Source organism: Gordionus sp. m RMFG-2023, chromosome 2 (assembly GCF_954871325.1).
Source record: "Gordionus sp. m RMFG-2023 chromosome 2, tfGorSpeb1-WG-v2, whole genome shotgun sequence".
Lineage (NCBI taxonomy): Eukaryota > Metazoa > Nematomorpha > Gordioida > Chordodea > Parachordodidae > Gordionus > Gordionus sp. m RMFG-2023.
Genome location: NC_088776.1, coordinates 39,386,703 through 39,406,465, shown reverse-complemented (window position 1 = coordinate 39,406,465; position 19,763 = coordinate 39,386,703). Strand labels below are relative to the sequence as shown.

General features: G+C 28.1%; 1 protein-coding gene across 2 annotated transcripts in view; it reads left to right on the top strand.

Moving 5' to 3' along the window:
* Nucleotides 1-19,763, top strand: part of LOC135923263 (transcriptional coactivator YAP1-like) — a 30,455-nt gene that overhangs the window by 9,861 nt on the left and 831 nt on the right. The window contains exons 2-6 of one of the 2 annotated variants that reach the window (XM_065457917.1): nt 8,376-8,695; nt 10,440-10,796; nt 10,986-11,179; nt 11,828-11,999; nt 12,675-12,940. In XM_065457917.1, coding sequence (XP_065313989.1) covers nt 8,376-8,695; nt 10,440-10,796; nt 10,986-11,179; nt 11,828-11,999; nt 12,675-12,940 — 1,309 coding nt within the window. The remainder of the gene's footprint in view (nt 1-8,375; nt 8,696-10,439; nt 10,797-10,985; nt 11,180-11,827; nt 12,000-12,674; nt 12,941-19,763) is intronic. The other variant, XM_065457918.1, reaches the window with a different exon arrangement.

Below are 19,763 nucleotides of genomic sequence, written 5' to 3'. Positions count from 1 at the left end.
GATGGATTAAAGAAAAACCCACACAAATGCAACATATATCATCAATTCTTGTTACTTACACGAAAAAGTTATATCAGAGATTTTTTAAAAATATTAATTTTCTCCTTTAGAAAAAAATATTTTAATTAAATAAAATGATTTATTATTAGTTCTTCTAGTCTTATTGGATGAGGGGAGGGGGTTAAGATTTTTAGATTATTGATTATGATTTTAACGATTTAATGCAGTAGTGAGGGGAGGGCATATGTTTTTTACGCCTAAATTTAGTAAATCGTTATGTTGCCATGTCTCCCACTATCAGCGGGAGACTCCCGCAATTTTTTAGTTTACATGCAATGCAGACATTTCTCTCCCGCAAAACTACCGCAATTTTTTAATTTCTCCTGCAATTTTTTTTTAGTATTTAACGTTTTTAATATATAAACAATAATTTCGAGAGACAGTAATTGATTATTTTTATATTTTAAAAATAAATTTTAAATATTTATTTGAAAATGTCCAGTTTGCAAATTTCTTTCTATCCTGTTTTATTTTTATCCAATAATAAATTAGCATCATTTCATTCATATAAGTCAGTACAGGGGAGTATATCAACATCGATTGCAATACAAAAATATTCTCCAAAAATAATAAATAATACAGATGCAACTACAGTTCCGGAAATCGTATACAACTATCATGTAGTTCAACATTCGCAGAGCTATATCATCACAATGTGGGTCGAATCTTTCCCATATTTAACGACTCCAATATAAGTGCAAATCTTACTTGTGGTTGAACAAAAATGAGCAAGGCTATCACAAGTGTTTTAGAACATGAATCCTAGAGGTCAATTCTAGACTATTTGAAATATGGGCATCCATATGCAATTCTAACAGATGCATCTAATAAGTGAAATATTAAAACATTTCCCTTGATCCTTCACTATTTCAGCAAGAATAAGAACATTTCAATAAAACTGTTTGAATTTTTTTCCTCTATAGTGAAAAATCCAACGATGTAGCTAACCACATAATGGTAAATATAGCTGATTCAGGGTTATCAATGATTTGCATGTCAGCTTTCTGCACTTATAATGCCTCTGTAAATTTTGGTAAAAACCAAAGTGTATTTACCAGGCGCGTAACCAATGGGGGGAAAGGGGGAAATTCCCCCCCCCCATCGCAAATTTGACTATTTTCATAAATATCATTTTAAGCTAATAAAAATTTTACCCCCACCCCCCCAGATTCCCCCCCCCCCACCAATCAAAATTTTACAAATATTTGAATATCAATTTTCCAACATATTATTCAAAAATATTAATAAAATGGAAAAATATTTAGTCAAAGAGATTGAAATCAAACGATAATTTATAAATAAGGCTGAGCATGAAAAAAAGTAATGTGTCGTTAGCAGCGATATCATTATTGAATTCAATTGATCAATCAGAGTTTATCATTGCTGCTAGTTGCATCAATAAATTATTTTTAGCTCACTACTTTGTAGAAATTTACAAAAACCAAATTTAGATTTGGTTCAAGTTATTGATTTGGCGGAACATTGGAAAATATACATGAACAGGTAGATACAATAAGATTGAATGTAGATAAATATTTTCATAATTAGACGTTGATTCGAAGGCTAAATTTTATGATATAATACTAATTAAACCTCGTCTAGCACCTAGGCCATTATTGAGATGAAAATAAATATTGGCTCAACTGAAGAATATTATAAAATATCCATTTTCATCCCATTCTTAGATACTTTTTTATAGCAAATAAAAGTACGGGTTTTAGATAAAAAACAAGTCTTTAGCAATCTTCAAGTTTTATTACCCAAAGATCCTTCTTCATTTTCTAATGCCACTATTGGTAAAATTAAATATTTAGAAAAATTTTATTCCTATGAGATTGATAATGAAATAAATTTAATCAGTGAATTCGAATTGTGGTATAAATATTTATACGTTTTGCTATTTTACCTGAGCATGCTATTGATGCGGCGCTCAATCGGTGTAAAGAAACCTTGGCACAATTTCCTAATATTTCGAAGTTGTTTTATATTCTTGCATGTTTGCCTATTACAACATGTACGAATGAAAGGACTTTTTCCAACTTGAGAAGGTTGAAAACATATTTACGAAGTACTGAATCTCGGCTAAATGGGTTAGCTCTGTTAAATATACACAGAGATTTGGTTCCAAAGACAAACGAAATAATTAAAAATCTTGTATTTGATAAGAAGTTAAAAAAAACTTGTTAATTTAATTATTTTCTAGTCAATATTTTTAACTACTATTAGTATTTTCAATAAAAAAAAATTATATTCTACTTATATTGTATGAGAATTTAAGCTGAGGCTAGTTTTTAAAGCAAATTTTTAAAAAAATGACATTACACTTTATTTCAACTTTACACATAAATAACATTTAAAAAAACTTTATTAAATATAATATACCTAACTTGAAATAATAAAAAAGAGGCTTGTAATATCCTATCCATAAACACGAATTAGTAAATAATAGTTAAAAATAGAAATATAATTATTATTAAATTATTCATAATTTAATAGAATAGCTAAATAAGACCCGGCCGAAGGCCGGGGAAAGCTGGCCGAAGGCCAGGTAAAGAAGTTTGGGGGCGAAGCCCCCAAAAAATTTTTCCCCCCTATAAGAAAATCCTGGATACGCCACTGGTATTTACCGAATTGAGGCAGCACAATAATGAATTAATACCAATTGGCTGTATATGCCATATACTACATAATTCTTGCAAGAAGGCAATGAATGTACTATCTGTAGATGTCGAAATAATTGTGATGAAATGTTTTAACGAATTTAGTTCATCAACTAAAAGAGTTAATGAATTAAGAGAGTTGGTGGAGTGAAATGTGTGAGTTGTTGCGATATATACCTATCAGGTGGTTATCATAAATACCTGCCATCGATAGAATTTTAAAATTTTACAAACCCTTAAAAAAATAATTCTTAAATAAAGATTTTAAAAGCTGTCCAAAAATTTTAAAAAAAATTTTCGAGTATGAAATGGCAAAAGCATATTTGGGATTAGTTTCACATGTAGGAAATCTAATTCATGCAGTTAATATTCAGTTGCAATCAGAATATTCTTTATTAATAAAGATTCACAAAATCATGCTACAGCTCTGTTCATCTCTACAGTTAAAAATTGATAATAAATTTTATGGCGCTATTGCTAAAAATATTATATTAAAATGTTCAAATAATATTCTAATTAATAAATTTTTAAATGAAGTAGATATTTTTATTAAGACAATTTTAGAATATTTACAATCAATATTTGATTTTAATAACTCTATTACAAATGTATAAATATTATGACCTTGGAACAGGCGAGTATTTCTTCTCCTTACCTCATTCTAATGCCTCATCCGAGCGCATTTTTAGTCTGATGAGGACTGCCTGGAAAAAGGAGAGAAATCGGATTGCTTTAACAACATTAGAGGCCGAGCTAATGATTAAACAAATATATTACAGGGTTTCCCATCCAAAAAAGGAAAAGTCCCAATCAAAAAAGGAAAAGGTTCGATCAAAAAAGGAAAAGTGTCAAACAAAAAAGGAAAAAGTTCAATCAAAAAAGGTAAAGGTCCGATCAAAAAAGGAAAATTGTCAATCAAAAAAGGAAAAGTCCCAAAGGTTAAGGAAAAAGTCCAATCAAAAAAGGAAAAGTGTCAAACAAAAAAGGAAAAGGTTCAATCAAAAAAGGAAAAGTGTCAAACAAAAAAGGAAAAGGTCCAATCAAAAAAGGAAAAGTGTCAATCGAAAAAGGAAAATTCCCAAAAGAAAAGGAAAAGGGTCAAAAAAATATATAAACTTTTCAATTTTTCTTAAATTTATTTATTTTTGTCATTCCTTCTTATTTTATTTCTAACCTTTTGCGATTTTTTTATTTTATTTGTATCTTTTCTCAATTTTTTTTCTTCTCATTTTTGATAATTCTTTTAAGTATATTTAATTTTCACTAAATTTTTGGCAGACAACTTTTTTATTATAATTTTTTACATATGAAATTATTTAATTACAATTACGATATATATTTAATATAGAATTTTTTACATATGAAATTATTTAATTACAATTACGATATATATTTAATATAGTATGAAACAAAAATTTATTTTTACACCCCCCCCCCCCCCCCACCCTCAGACCAAGTCATACCCATCCAGACCAAGAATGAAGACTTTCAGTCAAACCACAAAAATGAGAAGAAAAAAATTGAGAAAAGATATAGTGAGAAAAGATACAAATAAAATAAAGAAATCGCAAAAAGTTAGAAATAAAATAAGAAGGAATGACAAAAATAAATAAATTTAAGAAAAATTGAAAAGTTTATATATTTTTTTAAAAAAATTACGATTTTCCTTTTTTGAATGGGAATTTTCCTTTTTTGATTGACCCTTTTCCTTTTCTTTTGGGAATTTTCCCTTTTCGATCGACACTTTTCCTTTTTTGATTGAACCTTTTCCTTTTTTGTTTGACACTTTTCCTTTTATGATTGGACCTTTTCCTTAACCTTTGGGACTTTTCCTTTTTTGATTGACAATTTTCCTTTTTTGATCGTACCTTTTCCTTTTTTGATTGAACATTTTCCTTTTTTGTTTGACACTTTTCCTTTTTTGATTGAACCTTTTCCTTTTTTGATTGGGACTTTTCCTTTTTTGATTGGGACTTTTCCTTTTTTGATTGGGACTTTTCCTTTTTTGAATGGGAAACCCTGTATATGTCATGCCAGGAATTTTATAAATATCTCAATAACAAAGGTAAACGTTTAGTTCCATTATTTAAATCTCAAATAAAATTTAATTAACATTTTAACTATTTAATTTTCCGTATTTTTTTTATATTTTATAAAATCTTATTTATACATACGCATAAAATAAATATATTTTTTACATTGTAAATCAAAAATAGAGAGCAAACTCCTCAAACAAGACAATATCTATCGGTATTTTTAAAATATTTGACCATTTTAATATAGTTTTAGGAATGGCGTCATAAAATTTATTCTCAATTTTTAAATGTAAAGATGAACACATCTGCAGCATAATTTTATGAATCTTTGTTAATATTCTTCTGATTGCAACTTGACATTAACAGCATGTAGTACATGTGAAATCATTCCTAAATATACCTCTGCCATTCATTTGAAAAATGTTAGGACAGCTTTTATAATCTATATTTAAGAAATATTTTTTTAAAGGTTTATAAAATTTTATAATTCTATCGATGGCGGGTATTAGAAACAAATCGCAACCAACATTTTTTTTCCCAAATTCACTGAGGCATTATCAGATCAGAAAGCTGACATGCAATTTATTGATAATCCCAAGTCTGCTATATTTACTATTATATGGATGGCTAGCGGAGGATCAAGGAAAATATTTTAATATTTCCCTTATTAGATGCATCTGTTAGAATTGCATATGTTGCTCATCTTTCAAATCGTTAAGAATTAACCTCCTGGATTCAGGTTCTAAAACATTGATGATATCCTTGCTCACAAGTAAAGTTTTCATTTATCTTTCGTTAAATATTATGGGGATAGATTCTATCTACATTGTAATGATAAGTATCTCTGTGAATGTTGATACAAGATAAGTGATTACAATTGCCGCAATTGTAGTTGCATCTGTATTATTTCTTATTTATGGAGAATATTTTTGTTTTGCAATGAATGTAGATACACTCCCCTGCACTGATTATAATAATGTGATTGAACTATAATAAATAAAATAATTATCATTGAAATGAGTACAATATTATCTTATTATATTTAAACTTGATACGTGATAATTAAGCGCCTATCCCTATAATGTTATACACACACACGGTAGATTTCCAATTGCGGACTTTTATAAAATTTTATCTTTGTTTACATTCTTTTATATTTAAAAAAGATCGTTGGTTTTTTTTTATAAATTAATATATTTTAATAAATCAAGATGTTATTTTATTTTGAAAAATATTTACTTACTTTGCATTTATAAATTATAAAAAATAATAGACGGATAATTAAGTCAATTGGCCGGCAAAAATTTTTATATTTCTATCTCAATTTTCATATTTCTCCCACAAAATACTAAATTTCTCCCGCAATTTGAAAATTTTGACCTGTAAACCCTGTCGTTATAATATGAAGTGATGCTACGCCCCTGATTCGAGGTTTGAGAATATGGATCATAATTGGTTTTAGTAATATTTGTATTTTCTTTTTGGTCAGTAAATCTTCTGACCATGGTCTAGGATCGATGCGTTTAGCTTTGAATACTCAAATTCTATTGGTTCATAATGTTATTAGACCTCTTATAATTACGGTATATAAAATTTGAAGTGATAATAACAATTTTAGAATAAATAACGGCCTACATCGGACTTATTTTTTCAGGTCTGGTTCGATTCGATAAAAATTTATAAATTTTTTGTCCCACCTATTTTTCAAAGATCAGCACTCTGATTAAAAATATCCGAATCCAATTGGAAATCCATGTGCGATTTTTCTAAAAAAGGAAATCCTAAGCGGTTGAGAAAAAGGCATTAGGGAAACAAAATATTTTAAAATTTTGCCGAGGGCAGATTTCACATTTTTTATCAGAATCTGGCTTGAATTACAAGTTTAAAATTAACGTTCGACCCGAGTATAATTGATAGAATGTTTGACCTATGCCACTTGGATTAAAATCGGGGAGGTTCTGAGAAGGTTTCATACTATTTAGAAATGACTACCTATCAAACTGTTTATGCTTTATAAAATTTGAAATAATGATGGGGGGGGGCAGTAAAAAAATATTTGATCAGCCAAGTCATAAATATAAAATTATCTTATCCATTTGAAAATAAACTGATCTTATTTTGGCTTGCAATATAGGACTACTTCAATTAGAGTGATTTCACGGTTTAATGCTAATGTCCAAATCTCTAGGACACCGTTATATTTTAAACCAAAGATGACTTTTGGTTAAACCAAAACAATTTCTTTTATGTATCTTGAATAAAATGAACAATGTATTCTTAATTTTTTACCCTTAAAGGTTTAAGTTCAATATTATTATTGTCGAGGCTTAAAACTATGAAAGAAAGACCTCAAACTCAGGTAATTTTTATGAATTTTTATAGTGCCTTTTTTTTCTTATGTTACCATAATCTTCTCTCTACTTGATGGGATTAATTAACACTCATGCAATAAGAACAAGAATACGGCTTATTTTATGTGCTCATTTTATCCCCAGTTCTTATTGAATTTGAGAAGTTTTAATTTTATAAATGGATTGCATTGTCATAAACTTTAAAATTAAAAGTTTTATCCATTTATTAATCCGCTCACAAAGTTTTAAGATTAATGAATGTAAAATGTTAAAATCGAGAATATTACTGTGTCTATAATAAATTTTTTGAGATGAGAAATTTCTCTGTACTTATTAATGAATTAATTAATAAGTTGGTTATGGATGTCTAAGAATATATTTATTATTTTCTTACTACTCCAATTGTTTAAATATATAAGATATAACAACGAATCATTAATGAATGCATGATAAATATGTGACAATGACCAATTGATTAAAAAAATCTATATTTTCTTAAGATTTATTAAATTATAGATAAAAACTAATTGCACAAATAAATGATCAAAGATTAAAAGGAATTAATAAAAATATATATTTCTGTACTACGTACAATAACCCAAAGTATTTATTATTCGCATAGTTGATATAAACAACGAAGGATTTGCTTTTTTGTTAATTATATAAAACTTGTTATCCTGATCCATTAACTAACATTATAGGGCTGGGAGAAGGAATAAAAAAGGGATGGGTTTTGTTAATGTTAACTTTTTATTTTGATTTTCTCAAAAAATAACTTTTGATAATATTTTTTATTCCTGAATCAATTATTTATTAATATTGAAACCAGAGTTTAATATTTTCTCAAAATTAAAAATTTGATCTCAGAATGCTAGAACAAGGATTTTTGATCAAATTGGACTTATAATTACAAATATTTTTTGTAAAATATCTTTTATAAGTAAATATTTTGTGATTTTTGTGCATGCAAAATTATTCATAATAAATTTACAAATTTTTGTAAAAAATTTTTTGATCATTAAAAAAATTTCATTTTTTTTGATCTTGAAAGATTTTGGCTCAAAATTTAGGGCGAAACTTTAAAGGCTTATTTGAATATTTTTATTACTGGTTCAAACGAGATTTTACTTAATCATAAATTTAAAAAATTATAACAATACCATAAATTCGATTTGGTTTAGTAATTTGTTTTTGATTTTTTAAAAATGCATTCTCGCCCTAATTATTACAACACTATAACTACCCATTTTATTTATATGATATACTAGCGATTGCGCTATTTCAAATCCCAATCCTAACCGTAAATTGTCTTGGCATCCCACAGCTAAATTTATGAGTTGCCATCAAAATAACAATGACGCTAACGCCAGTAAAAATCGAGAATATTCGCCGTTCAATGATCCCATGTCGCAGCAGTCGCATTACGAGTCATCACCCGTCAATAGTTTTGACAATAATCAGAATAACTGTAATGGCGGTAGACAAAGGAATCCATCCTGGGCGGGATCTCTCAATCCTACCATCAATTCAGTTTGGAATCATAACAATAATCAATCGCCACACCATATACCCGGGGAAACACTTAAAAGTATTTTTAAATTTATAAAAAAAGGAAAACAGTGTATTTCGGTAACTGTAAATGCAGGGTTAGTTTTGTTAATAAATGATGGAAAAATAAATTAAGACAATTTCAGTGATTATAATAGTGGCAGGCTTAAGAATCGAAATGAAACAAATTGAGCCCTTGCGTTTTGCCCTACTTTTCAAAAAAAAACATAACGCATTCCTTGTTTAAATTGGCTGCCTATTATCGTCGATTCAAAATTTTTTAAAAAAAGTAGGTTTTTGTTAGGGATGTACCGATATTTTATATCGGATAGAGCCTATATTTCACCTTATTTAAAATATCAGGTATCGTTATATATTATAAAATTTACCTATCCGATCCGTTAAAATGGCTTCTTAATTTTTTTAAAAAATTAGAGACCAGCAAGGTACCATTTACACGACCCGGATTTTTTTTATTTTTTTCCGGCCTTGGCCCGGGTTTTATATTTTTAGGCCCGGCCTGGATTTTTAAAAAATATATAATATTTATTTTTAATTTTTATAGCTAATGACGATTTAAAATATTTGGTTTTAAACTATACGGCCGGCCCGGGTATATTTTAAAAATTAAAACGGGCTTAGGGCCGTGCCTGCAGGTCTCTGAAAAATTTATCTTATATTTGTTTATTACTTATTATGTAAATGGATTAATTTTATTATATAAATAAGTGATTTATCAAAATATATTTATATACTTTTAGACTCATGAATAAACATAACTGATCATTATATATATTTAAATGACTTATATTATGGTATAATTAAATTATAGATGTTATGCTATTAAAATGTATATGAGATGAGTAGATGTATATAGTGATGCGAAATGGCTCCATTTGAGCCTATTTTTAAAAACTGCTAGGTAACTTAATATTTTAGCCAGAAAAATATGCTTAAGCCTCGAGATTTCGCATACAGTGTAAAACTTTGTGCCATCTATAGGCAAAATCTTCAGGCTTGCGTAATATTTTTCTGGATAAAATACTGAGTTAGCCTTTTTTATAAATTGGCTCAAATGAAGTGATTTTGCAACACTAGATGTATACATTAAAAATTAAAACGATTAGTATGTTTACAGAATACAAAATCAGATATGATATCGGAAAGGTAATCGGCTAATATCAATTTATTATATAGGCCTCCAAAAAGTGGGATCGTTACACCCCTAGTTTTTGATAATTATATTATCGCCTGCCTTTTTATAATTATTCCATTTTGAAAGACAAGTTATTTTATTAAAATTTATTTAATATTCGCTTTAATTAACATATAGTTAAAAATGGAAGGGATTTTTAGTGCACCCCTCCCCCCCCCCCCTTCGCCATTATTCTTATTCTTTATCTGAACAAATTTTTGTCGGCTGGCAGTAGACTAGATTGCAAAAGGAATGAATAAAAAAGTATTGAAAAAATCAAATCAGTTTGCGTTTTATAAACGGTTTCTAATTCCAAGAAGTAATTTTACCAATTTACCCGATACTATTTGAATAAAAACGAAAGACCATACTATTCAACAAATTCCTAGGCTTTATTAATGGAGCATGATAATTTTGCTATTTTATTGATTTATCAGATAATTTTCAGGTCCAAAGCCCCAAATCCTAACCAATTTATGATTATTTTATTCACAATTTTTTACAGGTCCTTTATCAGCTCTGGTCATCTTAATCTCTAGAGTATATTAAATAAATTTGTTTATTATCATTATAAAATTTTGCAAAATAGACAAATATCACCCCAAAAATGATTCGTATTACGCTCACAACTCTAGCTTTCATCCAAACTTGTCTTTAAATCACACCCAAAAGTTTGGAGAATTTTTGCAAAAAATTGACCAAAATTCTTCTTTGCCCCACCAAAATACCAATCATGACATGGCAAATAGAAACCTTAACAATAATCATAAATCTAATAATTGCGGTGGTATTGTAGGGAGTAATCTATTGACTCAAAAAAGGTCCGAAGATATCAATACATTAGGACCGTTGCCTCAGGGCTGGGAACAAGCCTTGACTCCCGAAGGAGAAATATATTTTATCGATCACGTTAGCAAATCAACTTCCTGGTTTGACCCCCGGATAGGTTAATTTAAAACTTTTTAATAATTAGAGTCTTAGGACCCAGGTTTTAATTTATGATATAAGTTGAATTTATTAATGAATTGGTAAAACTTACCTATAACTATACTGTCTAATCATAATTATAGCATTTTGTTTACGTTTTTAATTTTATTTTATAAAACTAGTATTGAATTATATAATTTTTATTTAGCCAAGAACAAAAACGAAACACCTATTCAAGATTACAGCATCGTTTCACAACTCAATAACTCGAACACGCTCATCCGACAATGTTTTAAAAAACAACTAAATCAACCCTTAAATATTGACAACGTCCGATTAAACGACCACTTGAATAGTCTTTTTAATCATATACCCACCATTAGAAACCCGAATACTTTTAAGGTTTGGTGGGTAATATTTTTGAAAATGGAATTAAATCGCAATATTTTGTAAAAAAAAAGTTCAACTAAATATTCAATTAGGAAAGTAGGATCGAAGGAAAGAGAGGGAAGGGCAGCTGGTTTTTATATTATATCCTCAAAATTTATAAGATTGTAGCTAAGTTATTTATTAAAAGAAATATTTCTCACCTTTTTTTTACACTGTGAAAACAGAAAAATGACGAAGAACGAAATATATTTTATAAAGAATAACTGTTTAATATCAATTCAAACTGATTTTAAAGATTAATTTTTTTTTGAAGAATGTAACATGTAATACTTTATATTTTCCTTTTTTTACAACTTTATATTATTAATGCTCGCCCCTATAAAATTTTTTTTTTAAAGAAACATTTTATTTCATTGACCCTACCAAATACACGATTCTATGTTAATTTGAAAACCATTCTTTTGATGCATAAGTTGATCATAACCATAATTATTTTGGAAATTAAATAATGTTGGATATTATTTTAAGTTCTCTTGGCCTAATAAGAGATCCTTATTGATATTCCTTTTCATAAGTGAAGAATTTTATACCTGTTCCCTCACGTTTTTTGATAAAATATTTTTAAGTGATAAAAATCTCGAAATAAATTATTTAAAACAGGAAAAATATATCACGGAAAACCATCGCTCCTCTTTTTCTTCCATGCCTTCTCAAACTGATATGAATCAAAATAATATAGGCTTTCAACAAAGTTTGGTCGACGTCAACAATAATGTATTGATATTTGATTCTTCCAAAAAATGCCCCGACAATCTTAATGGGAATAATTATGGTGAATTTAGATTTTTTATACTTAGAACCTTAAAAAAATAGACATGCTATTTGGTAGTGTTGTTAAAAGTTACTTTTGTAAAGTAACTAGTTACCATTGTTGGTTACATTTTTAAAAAGGTAACTATTGTCTTTATTTAAATTATTTCAAAAGTAACTAGTCATAGTTAGATTGAAAGTAAATAATTTATATAACCCATTATTTTTAAAAGAATTTTTTTATTATATAAAATTTTTACAAATTTAAATCAAAGAAATTTAAATGAAAACATGATTTAATTTAAAAATAATTTCCACTGAGAAAATATACCACGTATTTGAAAAAATATAAATATATATTTGCACCGCAAAAATATATATAAAAAACACAATGTAATATTTATTTTTCTTGAAAATTTAATAATTTTTTACCTGACTTTAATAACATTTTCAAATTTATAGCCGAAGGTGCACTAGTTTTTCTCCAAAAATAAGCTTTGCTAAGCAAAGGTTAGTGTATGTAAGTTAAACTTTATTTTAATATAAAGTAATGTCTAATATGTAAAGTCAATATAAAAATAATTAGAAATTTCTTTTTTTTACATAATATGAATCAAAGTGAGTTATGGCAGTATTAAAATTGCATTTCTATTATATTCAATTTATATTTTATTTTACAAATTAAACTATATGCTAGTATCTTCCAGTCATTACACTCCTTCTTCCAACATCCAAACCGGCTCAGTCCAAAGTGATAATTCTTCGAATCTTAATCTCATTCACAATCTAAACCTAAATTCTAATTTAAATATAAATAATGATGCTGAATGTCCTTCAAATTTTTTTGAAAATGAGGATCTATCCTTAGTTTTAGAATCCATGGACGCCACCTCTTGCACAGGGTCTCCAGCAGTGGTGGTCAACATAGAGGAGGAATCTGACGGAATGTTGCATAATTTACAGGTTAATATTCTTCTTAAAAAATAAGGTTTATTATAAGGATTCTCTTAGTAACCAAGGGTTGCTCCAGGTGCCAGAGATCAAACCGGTGCAATGCAGAAAAACGTTATTATGTTGGTTATTATTCACTGTAACATGATTTTACAGTCGTTGTGATTTCATGACTGTAATCGATTATAATTTCTATCCATCAAATCATACCATTTAAAGGATTTCCATTGCTTTTTTAAGTTTAGTTATAGTTTCCTAATCATGACATATCTTAATAAAATTAAGGTGGGCAAACTATAAGGTTCTGGAGGGTCCAAAACACCTTATAAATATCTGGAAGAATATGTTAAATTTATGGACCCAACAGTCATGGATAGTTCAACAGATAGTTTTAATGCTGTTGTTGTCTATATTCCAAATATAGTAAAAATATCTAAGAGACTTAAATGTGAGGAAAAATTGACATCTATTATTGAGTGAGCAAATTTAATATATTCTAGATATTTATTAGGTGCTTTGGATCCTCCAAATCCTGATGGTTTGCCCAGCTTAATTTTATTAAGCTGATCTTTAATAGTTCCTTAATTTTTTCCTCAAACGCTTGTATCATGACTCATGATTAGGAAATACATAAGCTTTTTAAATATTATGAATTAATATTCATTTATATGTATACCTTGATTAGACCTGCCATATTCTATAAGTCAGTTTGCGGGATTTTTAAATATTAAATTGTTAAAAAGCGGTACTATGCGGGACAAACGTTATCACATTTTATAAAACATATATGTTCCTAAAAAATTTTACAAATTTATCAATCTTCATTTCAATAGGAGCCATATTCAAGGTTAAAAAAATTAGATACAATTTGTTATATATTTATTCGATGATCTATTTTATTTAACACTTAGCACAAGAACAGCCAGATAATCATGGAGTTATTTAATATGATTCTGATTTTCAAGAAATTGTATTAACGTACTTAAAGATCTTGTAGGGCTACTATATATTACACGAATATGTAAGACTGAAATAATTAGGCATGATAAAAATTCAAAGTGGTTGGCACTGGATAGTATACTGGTTTCTTGAAGGATTTATGTTATAGGTAGACAAAAAGCTGAATAGAGGGTTATTCTTCCTATTGCGTAAGCTGCTTTACCAGTTGGTGCACAAACTAATATATCAAAAAGTCACTTAGTTCATATATCAATCTAAATCTTCGTTTCAGTGATTGGTACAAAACTATTATTAAAACGCTTTTACCTACTCCTGCACTACCACTAACAAAATGATAGAAGGGCAACTGAGCACTAGAGGCAAATAAAGACATGACGTTCATTAGATAAATTTTTTGCTCAGGATTTAGGGAATATATTAATTCTGTATACAAATTTTCAGGTAGTATGATGGGGAAGATGTTTTTTTGAGTTATAGCGGTGGGAGAGGTTTTTTCTAAAATGGGGGTATCCCTATACTATTATCTATATTTACATCTATATCATCTATACTAGCTAATGTTATCATTTATATTATTATTTATATCCAGTATAGTATCGTATTGTCGAAATTAGTGTTGTTAAACGGCTCGTTTTGAGTCGATTTTTAAAAACGACTAACTCAATATTTTATCCAGAAAAATATTACGCAAGCCTGAAGATTTTGCTCATAGAAGGAACAAAGGATTAGACATATATTATCGAAATCTCGAGGCTTAGGCAATATTTTTTGGCTAAAATATTGAGTTAGCCGTTTAACAACACCTCAGATTTCATTAACCTCAGTTATTATCTGTGAGATAGATGTGAGTTTAAAATATTTAGCTTTATTTGTGTTAGTAATAGTAAATTTAAAGTGTATACTGAAAAAAAAATTTAAGCTTCTAAAGCAACTTCATCTCACCAAGGGACATATTAAAGAATATGTTCTCGATAATATTGTAATTCTTGTTGTAGTAGATTAAAATTGCAAAAAATTAAATTAAACCTTTTCTTCGAGAACGCAAAAAGCCACGGTTGAGGCTCATGAATTATTATTAGAGGTTTTTCGAAATTGGTATATAAGTTATGTGATCTACTTAAGAAGGGGAAACATTTTTATTGGGGGAACGCTTTTGTGAGATTAGAAGAAGATTGTGTATTTTAGCACATTATGATAGAGGTAGGAAGTTGTTTATTTCGACTGATGCTTCGAATAAGGGTATGGGAGCAGTAATATTCCATTTTGAAGAAGATGGTCATGAGAGGCCTATTAAATTCATGTCCAAAGTATGTTCAGGTTCTGAAAAAATTTTTATTATTGAGAAAGAAGGATTCGCTATTTTTTTGGCAGTTAAAAAATGGAGAGAATATTTAGTTCATAAACCGCTTGTTAATTTATTTGGGGCATATCCTGTGAAACTTTATAATATGTCACTGAGGTTACAAAAATGGGCTTTGTGTTTAGCTGGATATGATTTTAATATTAATTATTGGAAGGTAATGAAGATATTATTTGTTTTTTTAATGTGGATTATGTTAATAATGATCAAAAATTATTAGTGATTTAAATGAAAGAGCTACATTGGTAGACTCAGAACTCATCAAAGTTAAATAATATTTTTTGAATAAAGATGGCAATTATTCACAAATAAAAGAATATAAGACACAAAATGTTTTGAAAATAAAAAAATGATTGTATGCTTAAAGGAAGACAGATTATTATTCCTCAAAAACTAAGGAAAAATATGCTCTGAGTTTCATGAAGGACATATTGGGATTTTTAGGATGATACTATGAAAAGATATTTTACATTACCAAGAGATAGACAAAATCTGGGTGCTGCCAGATAAACCCTGGTATCAAATTTACACTTATTTTTTTGGACCTATTAAGAATTTTTACGGATTGTTAATTATTAATGGGTACTCTCGATGGCTCGAAATTAACAAGGTTAAAAACATAACCACTATAATTGAATTAAATAAAGTTTTTTTTAGATTTGGTTATCTTCTAGAATTGGTATCAGATAATGGACCATCATTTAGGTCTTATTATATAAAATTTTTTTGCAAAATGAGGGTATTATTCATATTACCATATCACCCGTCCTCTAATGGAATGGCGGAAAGAGCTGTACGCACATCAAAAAATATGATTTATAAATTAAGGGGATGGGATGAGCTTATGTTAGCAGATGTTTTATTAAATTATTACAATGTGGGGCATTCGGTAACAAAACTTTCACCTGCATCTAGATTATTGGGTATGAAATTGAGATGGAAATGGAGTTTGTTAGAAAATAATGACTGTGATGTTAGGCCAGATTTTAAAAGAATTAATTGAAGAGAATTAACTAGAGGTAACTCTGTTTTTGTGAAAGTGGGCACAAATCAAGATTGGCATGAGGGGACTGTCATTGGTGGGATCAGTAATGTCATGTGGGAAATCAAGTTAGACCATAAGGTTGAGATAGCGCGCATCAATCAAATTAGAGATCGTTGATAAACTTGTTTATAAAATTTTCAATTACTACTCAATATAGAATCTTGCATACATATATGTAATTGTCGTTTACTTTTTCGTTTGTGTGGAGTATTAATCAAGATTGTAATCTCTACATACCTTTTATTCTTCCAATTATAAAAATTTTCTCATCTACTTCCTTCCTAAATATATTTAGCCCCTTCCCCATTATAATGTATTTATTGATTGGCTATTTGCGTTGTCGAAGAAAAGGTTTAATTTAACTTTTCCTATTTAATCTACTACAACAAGAATTACAAATGTTATCGAGAACATCTTCTTTTATATGTTCCTTGGCGAGATGAAGTTGCTTTAGAGCTTCAAATTATTTAATACTAAAGACTTTGAATCTTAACTTATTTCCTCTAATAAGTCGAAATATTTTAAACTTACAGCTGATATCTCGCAGATATAACTAGGGATCTAACATAGGGATAAGAAATTTCGTGGGTCGAAATTTTCTTCATAGTTTCCCCAATTTTTATTTTATGTTTTTTTGATCAAAGAATCAGAATATTTATTATATTTTAAAAAAATATTTTTTTCTCTTGGTTCATATATCATAATTGGGCTTTTTTTTGTATGTACGTTCATTTTAGATAAAATAATAATAGCTCAACCCTAGAAATGTTCATCGAAAGGAAATTTTTTTATTGGCTGAAATATATTAAATTTTTTTAATAATAATTGATATAAGGAAAAGGTTAAAAGGATAGGGTAGGTCAGCTTCCTCTTCTAATTTTAATTCAACTAATAATAATAATAATATAAATTTCTGAAATAATAATGAAATATATTGATAATTTTACAACACCATTTTTATGTTAAATTGTTTATTTTAAAATGCAGCTTGTATTTGGAATAAATTATTTCAATCTTTAAAAATAGCATTTAAAATGCTCTCACGATGTTAACTCAGTAAAAAGTTAAAGAGTGAATATGAAAGGATTAAAAATATAGTAACTAAAAGATTAAAAATTTGACTCTTGTTGGGTGGACAAATAAATATAAGAGTAGTATATATTATAAATTTTATTATAGCAAACCCATGTCCCATTTTCTATAAATTAATTGAAACAGGGACCAAATGCATACTGGAGGATATCTATATCTAGTGAATTTATTAATGTAATTGTAGAAATAAGAAACAAAAATTAACCTAATAAATAATGCAGGTAATGAAGAAAGCCTTGGACACCTGTGAGTAGTGTTGTTAAACGGCTCGTTTTGAGCCGATTTTTAAAAACGGCTAACTCAATATTTCGTCCAGAATAGTATTACGCAAACCTGAAGATTTTGTTTACAGAAGGAACAAAGGTTTGGGCATCTATTAGCGAAATCTCGAAGCCTTGAAAATATTTTCCTGGCTAAAATATTGAATTAGCCGTTTTTAAAAATCGGCTCAAAACGAGCCGTTTAACAACACTACCTGTGATAAATAAATACTTAGTTATCGAATGCATTGGGTCAAGATCTCATGGACTTCATTTGCTTTTAAAAGGATCTACCAAATAAAATATTTCCAATTTAAATTTTAGTAGCAAAAGCTTAAATTATTATAATATGTCTAAAATTCAACATTCTTTTACATTTAAGGAAATACAACTACTTAAAGATAAAAATAGGATTGTTTCCTTAAAGTTGCCTAGCTCACCCAACTCTTTGGACTGTATGGTTTTGATAATTAACAGTCTGTTAAAAAAATAAAAATAGTTTTCGGCTATACTCCATATTTTAAATAGAGATAAGAAACTTTATCTTCTTGATAATGAAGTTTTTTTAAATGATCTTGCCCATCTGTACAATATAAAGTCATTTCTACATAAATGGAGGAAGTGAGGCGAACAATTCAAACTTATTTAACGTTTTATAGCATTTATTCATATCAGAGAAATCTCCTATGCGGAATAAAATCATAGAGATCTTATAATATATAAAAAAAACCAAAATTTTTTTGGTTGCCGGGACATATATTATTCTGCTCATATACTTGACCCAAGATATTGCGGATTTTATTTAAAGACAATGAAGTTGATAAAGGATTAGATGTTATATACCGATTTTCTAGATACCTAGATTTAGATGTTACGAGACAAATAATGACCAATGATTTTAGATATCTGGAATCGTTTCAAACGAAGATAACAAATTAAATAATTGAAATGATATCAAATAAAAGATGAGGAAAAAAAATTAATATTGACTTGTAAGGAAATTTCCCGTTTTCCCCAAATTTCCCTCAATTATGGTTTTCCGGGAAATTTACATCCCTAGATATAATACAAGAATTAGGCATTTTAAAAAGGGGTTATTATCAAAATATTTCTAGTGATACCTTAATTTTCAGGAGTAAAAGCAGTCAGTTTAATAGAAGATTATATGGAAAGCAGTAACTTCCATAAGAAACAATCAGATTCAGCCTCAAGTTAGTGGAAGTGGCATTTTACCAACATTTCTTATTTCTACTTCTTCAGAAAGAAATATGTCGATTTGGGTTCATATTCCTACAAAAACAGAAATCGATTGAAGATCTTGACAACAGGAAAATTGATTAAAAAATATTAAAGAAAATAATAACATTAAATATATGAATTAGAACTAGACTCTGCCACGGAGAGCGAAATATTAGTTATTGAATGACAAAAAATTTAAAAAATATAAATTAATTTTACCATTATATATAAAAAATATAATATTGTCTTAAAAAACATTTATTTGATTTTGATCATATTGACCCAATGTATCTGACCGGACAAATAAGCAACCGTTCGCACAATACTTAAAGAATTTACAAAATAGAACTATAATTTTCCCGCATTTTTTTGTTTTAATTTTTAGTCCCAGAAGTCTTATCATTATAAGTATAACTAGTTTCTAAAACAAATATGTAATTAATGGAAAAATTATTGAATTCGAATAAATTAGCCTCTTGATCAAATCGAATTATTGGAAATTATTTTTAAGTTTTCAATATGTTCTTAATAAATTTTTATTTACACAATATCTAATCCCCTATCTCACTTCCCCCCCCCCCCGTGCTCAAATTAGCTTTGCACTATTTGCAAACATTTTACATCATCTTATTTTATGTAAAGATAATGTCATATCAGCAAGTGCAATTTATCCATCAGAATACATAATAAAATATGTAATTTATAAAAAATATCCACTTTTCTATATTAACTTCGCCTTAAATTTTTAACAGTTTTTCTTCTTTGGATTATATTCTATCGTAGAATATGTTTTTGAATACGTTATTATATTTTTTTAAAGAAAATCCAGCTATATTAAAAGAACAGACTGGGTCTAAATAAGGGAAACTCGGGCCTGTG